Source organism: Dipteris shenzhenensis, chromosome 3, assembly GCF_047967505.1.
Source record: "Dipteris shenzhenensis isolate YYH24624 ecotype China chromosome 3, Dip_SZ_1.0, whole genome shotgun sequence".
NCBI lineage: Eukaryota > Viridiplantae > Streptophyta > Polypodiopsida > Gleicheniales > Dipteridaceae > Dipteris > Dipteris shenzhenensis.
In genome coordinates this window covers 2,770,119-2,786,760 of record NC_141598.1, presented here as the reverse complement: position 1 = coordinate 2,786,760, position 16,642 = coordinate 2,770,119, and the positions used below count along the sequence as shown (strand labels likewise).

General features: G+C 51.4%; 1 protein-coding gene across 1 annotated transcript in view; it reads left to right on the top strand.

Moving 5' to 3' along the window:
• OWL1 (DNAJ heat shock N-terminal domain-containing protein) overlaps nucleotides 1-16,642 on the top strand; it is a 145,530-nt gene that overhangs the window by 38,426 nt on the left and 90,462 nt on the right. The window contains exons 2-4 of the mRNA XM_087372999.1: nucleotides 6,140-6,435; nucleotides 6,844-7,041; nucleotides 7,122-7,236. Coding sequence (XP_087229125.1) covers nucleotides 6,140-6,435; nucleotides 6,844-7,041; nucleotides 7,122-7,236 — 609 coding nt within the window. The remainder of the gene's footprint in view (nucleotides 1-6,139; nucleotides 6,436-6,843; nucleotides 7,042-7,121; nucleotides 7,237-16,642) is intronic.

The window sequence follows — 16,642 nt, the reverse complement described above, 5'->3', positions numbered from 1 at the left end:
TCCTTATCACACAGGGGACTTGGGGGCCGCTTGAGAGCATCCCGCAGCACTTGGCAGAGGCGGACACAGGATCTCAGGAGAGGCAGCCAGTCTGGGAGATTATTAGCAGCATCGTCGGATGGCACATTTGGACCTCGTGCTGCGCATAGATCCTCGGTGGTACCTCTCTTTCGACTGCCGAGGTCATGGCCGTTATCTGGAGCGAGATTATCCACACACTCAGAGGCCAGTGGGACCAGATCTAGGGGGATTCCCCGGCTGGCCGGGAGAAGCGGAGACGCTTCCTCCGAGATTGGGATACGCAGGGCCTCTTCTTCGAGCATACTTCTCAGGGCCTTCAGTGGCGCTATTCACTGCCTCTCTGGCTGTTTATTCACACCCGCCTGATCCCTCCGTGAGAGAGAGCTTTTTGTTTCCACTTAGGGCTGCGTCCGATTTGTGAACGCAGCCCCGTCAGCTGCAAAACTGACCCCATGTATCTTGTTTTTTCGAAGTAATATAATCGGCACTGTTTTTTCGGCAAAAAAAAAAAAAAGGTATCTCTGTCACAGTAGTGAAAAAGGAAGGCATCCCAAGCTGCTCTCTCCAAAGAGTGAAGTCCTTATCTACCCCCTTTTTTATCTGACGGTAACTCAACCATGTTAAAGTCACCTCCAATCACCCATGAATCCGCAATGGGGGCCCAGGAGAGCAAATCCTTTCACATAATGACGTGTTCCCCTCTAATGTTGGAGGCATACAGGTTAAGGAAACCAACCTTACGCTCTCCAATCAAGAGAATAATCCACTGAGCCCTAGAGGGGATAATGACTCCGTGTCCAACAACTAAGGGGAGAACCAACTGTGAAACTGAAATAGAAGTGCCTCCCCTAGTGCCCAAGGCAGGCGACCAAAATGTATGGCCAGAAAGCAACTTGCCTGACTTGGCACAATCTCTAGAATCCAGTTTGTTCTCTTGAATAAATAAGATATCAATGGAACCTCCAGTAACACCTGGGTGAAGTGGATCCTGGATCAGTTGTCTGCGGGGGCGATGTGGGACGCCACCTAGGGCCTGTATGTTCCAGCTAACAATCCTCATCGACGGGAGGATGTAGACTGGAACACCTTACCCGACCTACTGGCGGAAACAAACCCCTCAACAAGGGAAGACCTCCTGGTCGAGGAGCGAGGAATGGAAACAAGTGGCAGAAAATCAACAGGGGATTGAACCCTGCCACCTGACGCCCTTTCAACAGGAAACCCAATCAGTGGCTAACCAAAAGTAGAGGGCACAAACTCCTCCTCTGGGAAATTTGAAGCATCTGCTAGAGCTGAAAATGAGTTCCTGTGAATCAGGCCAGACACCGAAGTGCGAAGGATCCCTTCTGAGGGAAGAGGATCAATAGTGTAAACCATCCCCTTTCCCCTATCCAAGGGAGGAAGTGAGGACTGCTCTAGACGACCCTGTGTCTGCACGGCCGCAGAGATCTCTACTACCTCGGGGAGAGTGTCTGGCACCGCTGGTTCCAGGGGAGAAGCTGCAACCGAGGAGGAGGTCGAAGCTGAAGCGTCTCGGACTGTGTGAGGTGAGATTGGAGGGACATCTCGAGTTGAAGCAGAGTCCACTAGTGTATCCTCGTGAACTGAAGGTGGAATTCACACATGAACCGGAACCCACTGGTATGCGACGGGTGCCCCTGAAGGTCGTGAGGCACCGGAGGTAGAAGGTGGCGGTACCAAAGGAGCGTTGTTGATGAGGAGCACTCTGGCGAGTAGGAGTTGTACCACCACCCTGAGGAGGACCGCCCTGTCGAGGTCGAGGAGCAGGTGCTGGACCTGTACCACCCCCTTGTCGAGGTTGAGGAGCAGGTGCTGGACCTGTACCACCCCCTTGTGGAGGCTGTGGGACGGTAGCTGTACCAGAGGGCTTCTTGGGCCTTTTCTTCTTCCTCGGGCAATCTCTGGCAAAGTGTCCAATGGTCCTGCATATCCTGCATTGGTCCTGCCTTCTTGCAATCTCTACTCTCTGGCGAAAAAAGGAACCATCCGGGCGTTGGATCATAACATGGTCCATCGTGAGGTTGGAATCCTTACGGAGGACCCTAACTCTAGGTACCCCATCAGCCTTGGTTGCCTCTGTTGCAGTCAACGGCAACCTAGGGAGGGGTGGGATCTCAGCAACTGCGCCAAAATGCTCCCCAATTACAGAAAGAAGTCGATGGTAAACCTGGGGAAGCCCGAGAAATCTGATGAAGAGCGAAAAAATTTCCTTATCTGCCTCCACTGGGTCGAAACCAATATCGAAGGCGTCCAAGAAAATCTTCCTGTGTTCTAGGTGTAAAAACTCAGCTTTGAGCACGGTGCTCGCAGCCTCTGGAGTGTGAAAAACAACCTTGTCCCAGAAGGCGAACATCTAAAAGTTGTGGAGTGAGGTCTGGGGGAAGAGCGCAAGCATCCAGTCTCTGACTTGGGATCTGGAAAGGTGAGACCTGAAGATGCGTGCGAGCAACGTGGTATAGCATTCAATCTCTACGTCCTTCTTGAGCTGCTGCAACTTGTCTTCAAGAAAAGGAATAGTTTTCGCAGCGGGTGGAGGTGGAGTAGGATTGGCTGACGGGATATCCATCGCCAATCGAGGTGAGGAGGCTGATTCGAACACTTTTGAGGTTCCGTCCGCTCCAAAAATCGCTGCGGGAGAAGGAAAGAGGGGGGAGACAGGAAGGGGGGTAGAGAGCTTTGGAGAGGAGAGGGTTGAGGCGGGGGGTAGGGAGCGGGGTAGAAGAGAAGGGGGAAGAGGAGAGCAAGGAGAGGCGGGGGGATAAGGAGCGTGGAAGAGGGGGGGGTGAGGCGTAGGGAAGGGAGCGGGGAAGAGGGCGGAGTAGAGGCGGAGGGAAGGGAGCGGGGTAGAGGGTGGGGAAGAGGGCGAGGTAGAAGGCGGGGGTAGGGAGCGGGGTAGGAGGCAAGGTAGGGAGCAGGGGTAGGAGGCGAGGTAGGGAGCGGGCGGTAGGAGGGAAGGGAGCGGGATAGAAGGCGGGGGGTAGGGAGTGGGGTAGAAGAGAAGGGGGAAGAGGAGAGCAAGGAGGGGTGGGGGGGATAGGGAGCGTGGAAGAGGGGGGGGTGAGGCGTAGGGAAGGGAGCAGGGAAGAGGGCGGAGTAGGGGGCGGGGTAGAGGCGGAGGGAAGGGAGCGGGGTAGAGGGTGGGGAAGAGGGCGAGGTAGGGAGCGGGGTAGAAGGCGGGGGTAGGGAGCGGGGTAGGAGGCGAGGTAGGGAGTGGGGGTAGGAGGCGAGGTAGGGAGCATGGGGTAGGAGGGAAGGGAGCGGGGTAGAGGGCGGGGAAGAGGGCGAGGTAGGGAGCGGGGGCAGGAGGCGAGGTAGGGAGTGGGGGGTAGGAGGCGAGGTAGGGAGGGGTAGAAGGGAGCAGCTGAATGGGAGGGGGCGGGCTGAGAGGGGGTAGAAGGGTGCGGGATGAGAGGGGAGGGGGTGGGCTGAGAGGCAGGGAGGGGGTGGGGTAGAGGCGGAGGGAAGGGAGCGGGGTAGAGGGCGAGGTAGAGGGCGGGGAAGAGGGCGAGGTAGGGAGCGGGGTAGAAGGCAGGGGTAGGAGGCGAGGTAGGGGGTGGGGGTAGGAGGCGAGGTAGGGAGCGGGATTGGAGGCGAGGTAGGGAGGGGTAGAAGGGAGCGGCTGAAGGGGAAGGGGCGGGCTGAGAGGGGGTAGAAGGGTGCGGGATGAGAGGGGAGGGGGCGGGCTGAGAGGGAGAGGAGAGGGAGCGGGCTGAGAGGGCAGGGGGCGGGCTGTGAGGGAGAGGAGGAGGAGGGAGGGAGGGGAAGGGGGAGGGGCTGAGGGTGAGGGAGGGAGGGAGAGAGGGGCTGAGGGAGAGGCTGAGGGAGAGGGGGCAGAAAGGGAGCGGGGAGGAGCAGGCTCAACTCTAGGACCCTCTCAAATTGAAGTGTGACCACCTTTCTGCTTTGACTCGTTTTATGCACTTTAATGGGTGTAACTAGCAAAAGTTTTTGACCCATGCAAATATGATTGGCCATGGCAGTCCTTAGAGTTTTGGACCCATGCAAATATGATTGGCCATGGCAGTCCTTGGAGTTTATCATCATGGAGTTGATTGAATTTACCCGTTACAATTATCTATTAGAAGAAGGACACATGTGGGACATTGGACCACCAGGTCCACCCAGTCAGTTGGGATCAGGAGTAAATGGAGCAAATCCAAGTACCCCATAGAACTTGATTTTGAATTGATGGCTGAGTTAGAACACATGGGGAAGTACATACTCCCCCTTTTACTTGGACCACTATTAGAGCTTGGGGTATTTTCTATTTTTGATGACACTACTTGGATTGCTGAAAGAAACGAATGGGATTATGGGGGAGCCCTCATATGATTTGCATCCAGAATTATCTTTATTCACTTGGAATTGATGGGACTTGCTAAGAGAAAATTTGGGTTATAAGGAGTCACTGGATACTATTAGGTGACCCAGATAAACCATTGGATAATGATCGGCCCATTAGCCATTAAAGTGGCAGGAATAGTTGGATATGGATGACACGGGATTCTCTGCTAAACTACCTCCACCAATAATGAAAGAATAGAATGGACACTAGTACAAGGGGAGGAGTGAAGAGCATGGGATGAAACAACAATCGAAGGAGAAAGAACTCGACATGGCATTCAAGAGCTCTACTTTTGCTCTATTGTGGGTGTCTTGCACAATTGCGATTCTAATTCTTTGCAATGACGTTGTGACTAACGATGATCTACAACACCACAATCCACTTCTCAACTATTGCTTTTGGCAGTGACTATGGCCACCTACACTCGGCCTTCTTTACCAGGTATCATCATAAAGTAGTTTCACGTCTAAACTATCTGCTTTGAGATACGATGCACTTTGAATAGCCACTTTGAAAGACAACTTACAGCTTCGGCATAAGGGCAACTTTAGTCTATGGACGAGGATCAAGTGGAAGTCCAACATTTTGCACTGGTTATGGCACTTGTAAGAACCTTCTTCATTGGAATACTACTGATCTTAATTCTTTCTTTTGCATGTTGGATTATGGTTGGTAACCCGGCTTTACCGTCTTTTGTTCATGTTTATCTCATGGATGCATGAGATTATACATATGCTGTGGTCAAGGCAGCTCTAGGGTCCCCCATGTGCGTGTTGCTGGGTGCACTCTGATAGTTTTTGGTCTCATAGGGTGGTTTGGGCTTGTCACCACATTCAACATTGCCCTTCTCGTTTGAACGGATTTGGGTGACGAGCTTTTCACAGGTGTCTGATTTTTGTCTTGCGTTTCTTCTCATGTTGCTTTCCTTCTTTAGGCTTGGCAGATGTTTTCACTAAAGCCCTCATTTATTTATAGATCACGTAAGTCTTGAGCTTGGTGTATGACTGAAATTCAATGTATACTTTGAGTTGTGGTCTTGCTGCATAAACGAATACTTCGCAGACTGGTTTGTCATTTATCTAGTGTGGATCTTTCTTATCGCAATAGTATTGGGTGTGTGATCAAGGAATAGTCTCACATATTCTTTCAAGTAATGACATTTAGAGATTGGTGAGAGTATTTGTTTGACTTGATTGGCTGGTATATTTCTCCGTCTCACATGTGTCTAGAGTGGTGACTTTTCCCCTATTGGTGTGCTTCTTGCATATCTTTGTTATTCAACTAGTATTATGTGTGCTACGTAGTGATAGCAGTTAGAGATTGCAAGGGTATTTTTGCAGCATGGTGTTTGCATCATGGTCCACAGAACAAGAGGAGGATGACACGAGTGACTCTCTCTAATTTCTTTTCCATTTCTCTGATTTTATGAGTTAAATTGTCTTTCTTATTGTTGTTTTGAATGGAATGGAGCTGAGTGGTTGAGACAGATATTAAGACTTAATAAATGGCTCTATCCTTGTTGTTGGGAATATTAAGATGTGACAAAAGCAAAATATCAAGGGTGCATTGAGGACCATATGTACAGCTTGAAGGAGTGTTCATAGGCAAATTTGTACCCTTGGTACATGGGAAGGGTGAAGTCTTACTGTCACTGTGCTGAGCATGGCTCGGATATAAGAAGAATTCCTTATGCTATGGGTTTTTGAGTTTTGTCTTTCACAATAGTGGTCTTAAACTGTCCTTGTGTTGCAGATGCAAGGTGTTGCTACAGAGAATTTTCAACGTATCCGTGAAGCGTACGAAATCTTAAGTGATGAGCGAAAGCGTCAGATATACGACATATATGGTATGGAAGGTCTCAAATCTGGGATGGAGCTTGGGCCAAAGCTCAAGACAAGAGAAGAAATATTGAATGAAATCGAGAGACTGCGGCAGCGGTTGCATGAACAACGATTGACAGATCGAATCCATCACTCTGGCTCATTGCTTGTTTCCGTGTCTCTGGCAGAAATGCTCAAGTCATTGGATACTGGTCACATTTTGCAGGGGTATCAATGTTTAAGATATGCTAGTCTATTATGAGATATGCTGGTCTGTTATGCATGGCTTGTATGTTATGGAGCAACTAATTCTACCTTTTGGTTATGCTCACCACTAAGTTAACAGTCAATCAACCAAAAGCTTAGAAACTAGCTTCTGGAACTTTTCAGAATGATTTAGAAACTAAGATTTCCAGAAAAATTAGAAACTAAAGCTCTGAAAAGTTTTCAGAATGATTTAGAAGATTTAAGAATTCGGAGTGTGGAGTGTAAGAATAAGAAAAGACTTTGAATCTAATCATTTTAAAATGTCTAGTGGCTTTATTTCTGCATGAATTGTGATTTCAGCTGGTATTTGTTAACATTCTTTTGTATATAAATTCATCCATCAAACATGACTATTTTTAACTCTAACAGGATGACATCCACCACTCAAGTTCGTGCACAACTTTCCAAAAAGGATACCCTGATTCTTGGTGGAAATGTGTTATTTCGTCGTGGTATTGGAGGGGGTGCCCTAACTGCATTGTTCCGACATCAAATTTCTCCACAATCAAATGTAGAAGTACTTGCGATGGTTGGCTTGCGGTCAATTCTTAGTTTGCAAACATCAAGGTATTATCACCCACCAGTGCATTTGGCCCTCTTAGTGACGAAGAGAGAGGTTCTTAATAGTTATGGCTTTGTTCTAGCAGGGAGTTGTCATCACATGCGAGTGGTACTCTCGGTGTTTCATTGTCTCTGGTGGATGGTTCTGTAAACTTGGCAAATACTTGGACTCGCCAACTGTCTGAGTACACAACAGGCAATGTAAGGCATCTAGTCAATGAAAAGATTTATATTACGTTATAGCTTCAAGAACGCTTGAAAGGGTAGATATCCGGTGTGAGTTTTGATAATAACTAGTGGTAAAAACATTGAAGCTTGATGTTTACGGCTGCAGTTTATTGCACTAACTGCACTTGACTTAAGAGATGATGAAAGAGAACTGCAACGGTCGAAGTTATTGAGTCCGGTTTGCCAATGCCTCGCCTTGTGTGTCCGACTGGATGTATCATGGACAAGCTTCATGATTTCAATGAAAATACCCATGGATGATGTGATTGAGTGTGTGGATATGTATGTGTGAGAAAGAAAGAAAGAAATAAATTTTATTAGAGTCTTCGGAAGACCGATGGGTCTATGAGACTGAAAGAAAACTCGATACAAATCACAGTAAGGGTGGAGTTACTGAAACGAGCATCATCACCCGTGCTGAATCCTAAGTCTGATCATACATAATCAAATACATCTGGATGTAACAATGAAAAGAAAAGGATTGGAGCGGAGTGGAGCGGAATCCTCCTTATGTCATGTCCCCCTGGCTGGTGCATAGCCGGTGATGGGACGTTGGTGCCCGTCAAGGGGTGCCGTGCGTCTCGGTCTCCTGGACGAGGCTCAACACAAGACTAGAGCCACGGTGACTCCCGTGGGACGTATCCCGGGTCTAAACAATGGCGGGAGGTCCCCCAGAGTGATCTGTGTGTCCCCTCGATGTCTCGTGTGTCGTGCTGCGATCGTCGGGTCGGGGTCTCTGTCACGTCGGCGGCTAGAGATTGGACGATCAATGTCACTCGATGGGAAGAACTTTGTGATCCTGCTCTGAGAGGTGTCTGATGATGTGGCCAAGCCCCGTCGCCTGAGTAAGTACTCTCTATGTCAGATTCCCTCGTGAATGAAGGCCGCGAGGCATCTCTGATCTAGGTAGGCGACGAATTTGGAAAGGAGCCCAGAGCCGTCTCTGAAGAGGCAGTGGTAGCGACCTCGGATCTCGTAGTACACTGGGCACCTAAAAATAAAATGCTCCTCCAACTCAACCTGCATCTAGCTGGAGTGGAGAGGCACCAAACTCGGCCTGAATGATGTGATGTGGTACAGACGGTTTCCCCCGGATCATTCGTGAGAGCATGAGGATCTGCAAGCGCTCCACTCGTGTCCACTCTATCTCTGACATGTCAGGCCCCCAACAAGGGCTGCCATACATACCGGCTGGTCGGACCAAGAAGTCGAAGAGAAGAGCCTTGGTCCGAGGGTCCTGGAAGTGGGAGTGAAAGCACTGTCTCTCTAGCCGAGCCAGTGAGGCGTATCCCCTACTCAGTCTGGCTTGCATCGCTGGTCTCATCGTGAAGATTGGGCCGGAGAAGATGACCCCCAAGTAAGTGTATGAGGATACGATCTCAACTAGTGACCCACCCAAAGTAAAAGTAAACTGTTTCCGTTGCATGTTTGCTCGAGAGGTGTTAAAGATCATAACCCTTGTCTTGCCAAGGTTGACCTCCAAATCATGGGATAAACAAAAATCGTGCAGTGCATCTAGGTGTCGTTGGAGCCCCTCAGGTGTGGACGACAAGAGTGCCACGTCATCTGCATAAAGAAGAATCTTGATGATGATCCCGGCAAGTGAGCAACCGGTCCCTTCGAACGTCCCCATGAAAGTCTCAAGCTCATCGATGTAGAGGCCAAACAGGGTCGGTGATAAGGGACAACCCTGTTTGACCCCTATGGTACTGAGGATCTCATCTGTCCAACCTGCGCCTGTACGAACTCGGCCTGAGACTCTCTCATACAGTGCCATGACTGCCCAGATGATCTGCTGATCAAATCCCAGTGTCTATAGGCGTGTGATAAGACGAGCTCGAGGTACTGTGTCAAAGGCTTTGCGGAAATCCACAAAGCAACAGTATACCCTCTCCTTCCGTGATCTGGCCTCCTCAATGACACTCCTGAGTGTGAGTATGTGATCCATAGTCCCATGGTCTCGCCTGAAACCAGCGAGACCCTCTGCTCTGAGCCCTCTCATCTCTGCGAACAGGCTGACCGATGTATCCAATACAGTTGCATAGATCTCGGACATCACATGTCCAATCATGATAGTCCTGTAGTTACTCGGGTCCATGGGATCCCCTACCTTGTGGATGGGGGTGATGGTGTTGAGTGTCCAAGTGCGGGGGAAGCCAAGGCAAACAACGTCATTGAATAGCTTTGCTAGGATCGGGGCTAACGTGTCGATCCCATAGGTGATAAACTCAGTGCATAACCCCTCGTGATCCTTAGCTCGGCCATTGTGCAGTTTCAATGTCGCATCCTTGACTCCCCCTTTGGTGAACAACGTGCAGGTGGTGGGACGAGGTGTGTGTATGAGGTCTGGAGTGGGCTGGTATGGGACATTATATAGATGGTGTGCATACGTGTGCCAGACTCTTGTGTCGGTGAGGGGTGATGGGGACCTACGCTTAAGGAATCTCCGCAAAAAATCCTTAGGGTTGTTGCTGTACAAGATGTGCAGCAGCTCCTCATTTTGACGAAGAAAAGCCTGCTTCTTCCAACATACGAGACGTCGGTACTTGCGTATCGTGTCTGGTGTGTTCGGGAGGTGACATCTGGTTTCAAGTCGGAGCTGTCGGCGATAAGCCTTGCATTCCGCATCGTACCAATTGTTGCAGGGTACAGAACCAAGAGGTGGTGGTCTAGTGGACCGTGTGGTGTGGGAAAGATTTGGAGGGCAGCCTCGTAGAGTGTGCGACTATTAGGGCAGCATGGTCCTCTATGAGTGGTATGTGATTGATGTATGTTAGGAGTCTGTTTAGGCGTCCAGAGTAGGCCGGTGAGAGGCTGTGATCAAAGTGTATGTCGTGGTAGGTGTCGTGCTTCCCATGTGGTGTGTGTGGTGTGGCTAAGCATGGGGTGGCGATAGTGAAGAATAGGTATGTGTGATCAGCTCCTGGAGGGAGTGGTACTACGGTGAAGTTGGTGATACATGAAGTAAAGGTAGGGGATCCCATGATGTAATCTACTACACTAGTGCCCCCCCTGTGTGGGAAGCAAGTAAAATCACTTGAGGAGGGCCATAGGTCGAGCCCGTTGTAGATGATGAGATCATGCATCCTGCCCAAATCAAGGAGCGCGTGTCCATATGGTGTAACAGGCCCGTGTCGGTCCGATGAGGTCCTAGTCATACCTGCTCCGTCTAGGTCCATGTCTGGAAGCATGATAGAGTCGTCTCGGAAGTCCAGGAGTGGTGCCTGTTGCGTACTCGTGCTGGCGTTGAAGTCCCCAACAAGGAGAACTTCCCCGCGGGCTGAAAGGTCTGGGATATCTTGATGTAAGGGTGCATATGGAGATGTCTCACCCTCTTCTCGTGCCACTTTGGCGAAGTGGGATGTGTCTGGCGGGAAGTAGCATATTGCTATGAAAAGGTCACGGGTGTCTGTGCGTCGGATCCGGATCCACATGAATTGGGAGCGTGCGTCCTTCCTCTCAATGCGAGGGAAGACTTGTACAATACTGCGACCTTGCCTGATCCTCGGACTCCTCCTGTATCCCTCGTCTCATCCCTGAAGGCTGACTCCCATATGTAGCCACTATCGGTAGTGGACGCTCTGGGCTTTGGTGTGTCTCCGTGTAAAAGACTATGTCTCGTCCTGTATAAGACTCCGAGAAGTTTCCTGGGTCTGACCATAAGGTGGCATTACAGTTCCAAATGGTGCAGTCTAGGGTCTCGAGAACCTGAGTCTCATAGGCCCCGTCCCCCTAGGGGGTACGGGTGGGAGCCCGACGGGTGCTGGTCAACAACCTACCATCTCGGACCACGGCCCATTTGAGTGTTGCTAGACGAGCATGTGAATCTCCGAAGCGAATGACTAGGGACTGCTCTCGGTTGGGATCTCTCCCAACACGCCATGCTCCCTCTATGCCATGGTCGGGGACCCCCATGGTGGTGGTCACAAAGGTAATCGCCTCCTCCATGGGCGTCGTAGTGGTGCTGGTGCTGTCTCGTGTGTTCCCTCGTATCCGGATGTTGAGGGCCTTCGAAGCCCTCTGCTGCTGCTCGTGTATGGCGGCTGAAACGGTTGCCTTTGCGGGCTCCCGTTTTGCCACGTTCACCCATCTCTGTGACTATCTGTATCGTGGCTATCTGTGCCTCCATCTCTGTGACTGGGGTCCCTTCAGGCGCTGCTATGAGGGTCCCGAGCTCCTCTCGAAGCTGTGTGATGTCGTGTTTGAGTCCCTGGATAAGGGTGCCCTGCTCGTGTATAATGCGGGCCTGCTCCTGGGTGTATCGGGCCTGCTCCTGGGTGTAATGTGTCAGCTCTGCCTGATGGGCCCGGATGTTGTGTATCTGAGCCAATAGGGAGTCCCAAGCATCTGACGAGGGCCTAAGATGTGCTGGTCCAGGTGGGAATTGGATCTCGAGAGGGGTTGGAATGAAGGTGGGCTGCTGAGGTTGTACTGAGGGTGGGGACAGTATGATCTGGGCAGGGGAGTGATATGTAGGAGTAGCGGGGTCGGACGAGGTGATGAAGGGTGGCTAACTGAGAGGTGTTGAGCCGTGGCTGATGGGGCCAGTGGTGAGGCTACTGGAGAGGAGACCTGTGATGATGATGCAAGAGAGGGGGAGGAGAGAGGTGGCATAGATGATGAGGCGGATGATGGTGGTGAAATAGTGGTGGTAACCATAGAGGTTGAGGATGTGGTGAGCAGCATGGGCTTTGGGTGGGCCCCTTTCTTCTGGGCCGCGGTGCTATCCACTGTCAAACCGCTCCGGTTGCTGTGTTTGTTGAAGTCCTCCAGATTGAGTTGCTTTTGTGTTTTCGCCTTGTCACCGTTCCCCTTCCCCATCTCCACGCGTATGCAGATTTGGATCGAGGGGTCTCCCGCCTAGTCTCCTGTCCTCATCCCCTTGTTCCTTTCATTATGGGGGCAAAGAAGGGACTGCAGGAGGTCGAAGCTGCTTCCCCCCCCCCCCTTTTTTTTCCTTTCCGCGGAGGGGGTAGCGGGGGGGTTAGTGGAGGGAGTAGCGGGGGGGGTTAGCGGAGGGAGTAGCGGGGGTAGAGAGGGGTAGCGGAGGGGGTAGCGAGGGGGGTAGGGGGGGGGTAAAAGCGAGGTAGCGGGGGGTAGCGAGGTAGCGGTGGGGTTAGCGAGAGGATGGTGCGTTGCCCTATCAGCTAGATTTAGATTTAGATGCTCGTTGGGGAGAGACTAAAATGAAAATGTTTAGACTTCACAAGCAGTTGTAGCTTGAATGAAGAGATTTTGGACTACCTTTTGATTAGCCTTCTCCTTTAGTGCTAGCCTTCATCATGGCTGAGTCTGCCCTTCACCTCCGGAGTGCCGACAGAAACTCAGTACAAAGACTTTGTATAAATGGATGCTCAAGTATGTGTGGGTGTGTGGATTTGTATGTGTGAGAGCATATTTTTATACTATGGTCTACACCCACTGTTGGGCGCTGATGACATCAGTGGGGACGTCATAGTAGCTAGTCCCTGCTATGCATGATGGAGTTTATGGTTTTCAACCTTGTGAGTGACTATCATGAGATTGAAACTGCACTATGTTGTGTTTTTAGAGGATGAGTTTGGGAATGTTCCTGGATTCATCTAGGTATAAGGTGTATGAGACCCTCTGTAAGCGATCCAAGTATCTCGCCCGAGTCCCAAATGCCCTGCAGGGCCGATGTAATGTAGTCTCTAATCATATCCCAAAATGCACTGAAGAAAGAAGGGGTGAGACCATCCGAACCAAGACATTTACCCTTGTGAAGGGCTAAAAGTGTAGTCTTGAACTCTGTGTTGGTGAAAGGTGCATCAAGTAAAACGTGCATATCCGATTTCACCAACAAAGGGATGCTCTGTCAAATAACCTGTCTAGCATCCTCTCTATTAAAAATGTGAAGCTATGCACATGACGTCATCTGGATCTGTCTGTAAAACCGCATGTGAGTTAATGAGCTGGGATACACTCTCTCTACTATGTCTAGGGCCAAGAGTAGAGAAAAAGTGTTTATTGACTCTGCCACCCATCTCAATCCAGAAGGACTTCCATGCATGAAAGGCATACTCTGCTCTCTGATCAAGCAATATCTATTGATGAGCCCTTGTTGCAGCAAGGCGCTCCTGAATCCAAGCATCTGAAGGCCATTTCTGCTCTTCCCTCTGCAAAGCTGCCAACTGCTGGCGAACGCCAATCTCACGTCTGAGAATATCTCGTCTCCTGGTACTAACAACTGAGTGGTAGAAGTCGCTAATACCAAAAAGGGCAGCAGCTACATGTGATGGAAATGGCTGCCTACCTTGGACATGAGAAACCCATATCTGCAGGGCTGCCTTTGTAAGGTCCTCTTCTATGTACAAGGCATTTGGAATCCTGATGTTGGCAGACCGGCCTCTCATGTAAGGCTTTGAGATAGCCAGCACAACAGGAAAGTGGTGTGAAGTGGAAACCCCAGCAGCAATGCATACCGACCCACCTCAGTCTAGTGCCCAATCGTCTACATAGAATCTGTCAATGCATGCATGAATAGGCATCTGTTGCCTCTTGTTCGACCAAGAGAACAGGAGGGACTGTGGCTGAATAAGAAAGGCATCGTCCAACCAAGTATCTCTGTCACAGGGACAGTGACCTGCTCCTACGAGCCCTCCTCCCCCTAGCCGTAGCCTCTACCTCCCTACCTCCCCTCCGCCTCACCTTACGCCCTCGCCTGCGTCCCTCGCCCCTCGCCTTGTGCCCTCGCCCCTCGCCACCACGCCCTCGCCTCCGCCACCACGCCCTCCGCCCCTCGCCACCACGATTTCCGCCCTCGCCTCCGCCCGCCGCCCTTCGCCCTCCCCTTCGACCTCCGCCCTCCGCCCTCGCCATGCTCTTGCCCCGCCCTCGCCTTCACCCTTCGCCCCCACCTTCGCCTCGCCATTGCCTCTGCCTTCGCCCTCGTCTTCGCCCTCGCCTTGCCCCCGCCTTCGCCCTCGCCCTCGCCACGCCCTCGCCTCACCCCCCCGCCCTATACCCGCCGCCTTGCTTCACCTCGCCATCGCCTCCTCTTCTTCCGCCCCGCCTCGCCTCGCCTCGCCTATCCTCCTCCGTCACACCCAGGCTCCATCCCTATTCTATTCCCCTCCTTTTTTGGTGGCAGCCTCTTCCTCATCGGAGTTCTCGCAGTTTGTCTTGGTGGTATGGCAGCTCCCTGCCCGGAACCGGAGGCCCAGCCGGACCCTCCCTCTCCAGAAGCCTACCGCGTGATCTTGATAGAGCAACAGTTGTCTCGGGTATAACAGGTTGCCAATGACTTTGCCCACACTTCAGTCTATGGCAGAGTCATTGGACACTCTCCCTCCAGACCAGCCATCAGGGATTGGCTGCAATCCACTCTTATGCTAGAGGACAGCCACATCGAGGAGGTGGCCCTTATGGAAAGGGGCATCTTCTGGCTTAAACTCTCCACTGCGAAAGCTGCGAGCAACCTGATTGCTGGTTCCCCCACATCTGTGGATGGAAAGATCATCATGATAGTCCCTTGGTACCGAGGATTTAGCGCAGCGGACTTTGATGCTCGTTTCCGCATACCTCGCCACCCAGTGACGCTAGTTTTTCCAGGCCTTGCTGCTGAGTTGCGGCCGATAGTCAGGGACCTGGGTTCCCACTTTGGCTGGGTGATGCATGACACTTTCGTCGACGTGGTTGCTGCGGCAGGAGCTCCCAGAGTCCGTGTGGCTGTGGCAGATCCTGCGTCCCTCCCTGCAGTGATTGAGATCGTGACAGATGTTGGCAGCATTACTCAGAGCATGGTAGTCACAGGACAGCCAGGCCAGTGCCTGAGGTGTCATGGCTTTGGGCACCTGACTGTTGCTTGTCCGTGCTTCTCCAGCTCCTCTCGGCCCCCCCCGTCCCCCCACCCGTAGCTTCCTCCCCCTCCCTCCGGGCAGCCACGTCAGGAAGAGCAGAGGCAGCCGGAGTCCGGTCCAGAGGTGGCTGGCGGCTGGACTGAGGTCAGAAGAAAAAGAGGAAAGAATAAGAAGACTTATGATAAAGGCAAGGAGGTAGAGGTTATTACCCAGCTGAGTCTGCCCTTCACCTCCGGAGTACCGAGAGAAACTCAGTACGAAGACTTTGTATAAATGGATGCTCAAGTATGTGTGGGTGTGTGGATTTGTATGTGTGAGAGCATATTTTTATACTATGGTCTACACCCACTGTTGGGCACTGATGACGTCAGTGGGGATGTCATAGTAGCTAGTCCCTGCCATGCATGATGGAGTTTATGGTTTTCAACCTTGTGAGTGACTCTCATGAGATTAAAACTGCACTATGTTGTGTTTTTAGAGGATGAGTTTGGGAATGTTCCTGGATTCATCTAGGTATATGCTTCTGCCGTATTAGCGGACATGCAAATTTCACCTTGTGAAGTTTTCGTCCAAGTTGCAGCCTGCTGGTATTGTGATAATTCTTTCTATCTTAAATGGTGCGTTGCCCTATCAGCTAGATTTAGATTTAGATGCTCGTTGAGGAGAGACTTAAATGAAAATGTTTAGACTTCACAAGCAGTTGTAGCTTGAATGAAGAGATTTTGGACTACCTTTTGATTAGCCTTCTCCTTTAGTGCTAGCCTTCATCATGGCTGAGTCTGCCCTTCACCTCCGGAGTGCCGACAGAAACTCAGTACGAAGACTTTGTATAAATGGATGCTCAAGTATGTGTGGGTGTGTGGATTTGTGTGTGTGAGAGCATATTTTTATACTATGGTCTACACCCACTGTTGGGCGCTGATGACGTCAGTGGGGATGTCATAGTAGCTAGTCCCTGCTATGCATGATGGAGTTTATGGTTTTCAACCTTGTGAGTGACTATCATGAGATTGAAACTGCACCATGTTGTGTTTTTAGAGGATGAGTTTGGGAATGTTCCTGGATTCATCTAGGTATATATTAGCGAGAGGATAGCGAGGTAGCGGGGGGGTAGCGAGGTGGCGGGGGGGTTAGCGAGAAGGGTAGCCGGGGGTGGCGAGGTAGCATGGGGGTTAGCGGAGGGGGTTAGCGAGGGGGTAGCGGGAGGGTAGCAGAGGGGATAGCGGGGGGTTTTAGCAGAGGTAGCGGGGGGGGTAGCAGAGGTAGCGAGGGGGTACGGATGGGTTAGCGGAGGGGGTAGCGCAGGGAGAGAGCAGGGGGTAGCGTAGGGGGTAGCATAGGGGTAGAGAGGTGAGCGTAGCGCTGAGCGGCAGAGAGGTGAGCTGAGAGCGCTGAGCGGCATAGAGGGAGGGTGAGGGAGGAGGGAGAGGGGGCTGGCGAGAGGGGAGGGAGAGGAGGAGCAGCGAGGGGGGCTGGCGCGCGCGCGCGAGAGAGAGAGAGAGAGAGAGAGAGAGAGAGAGAGAGAGTTTCTTAAAGTCTTCGGAAGACCGATGGGTCTC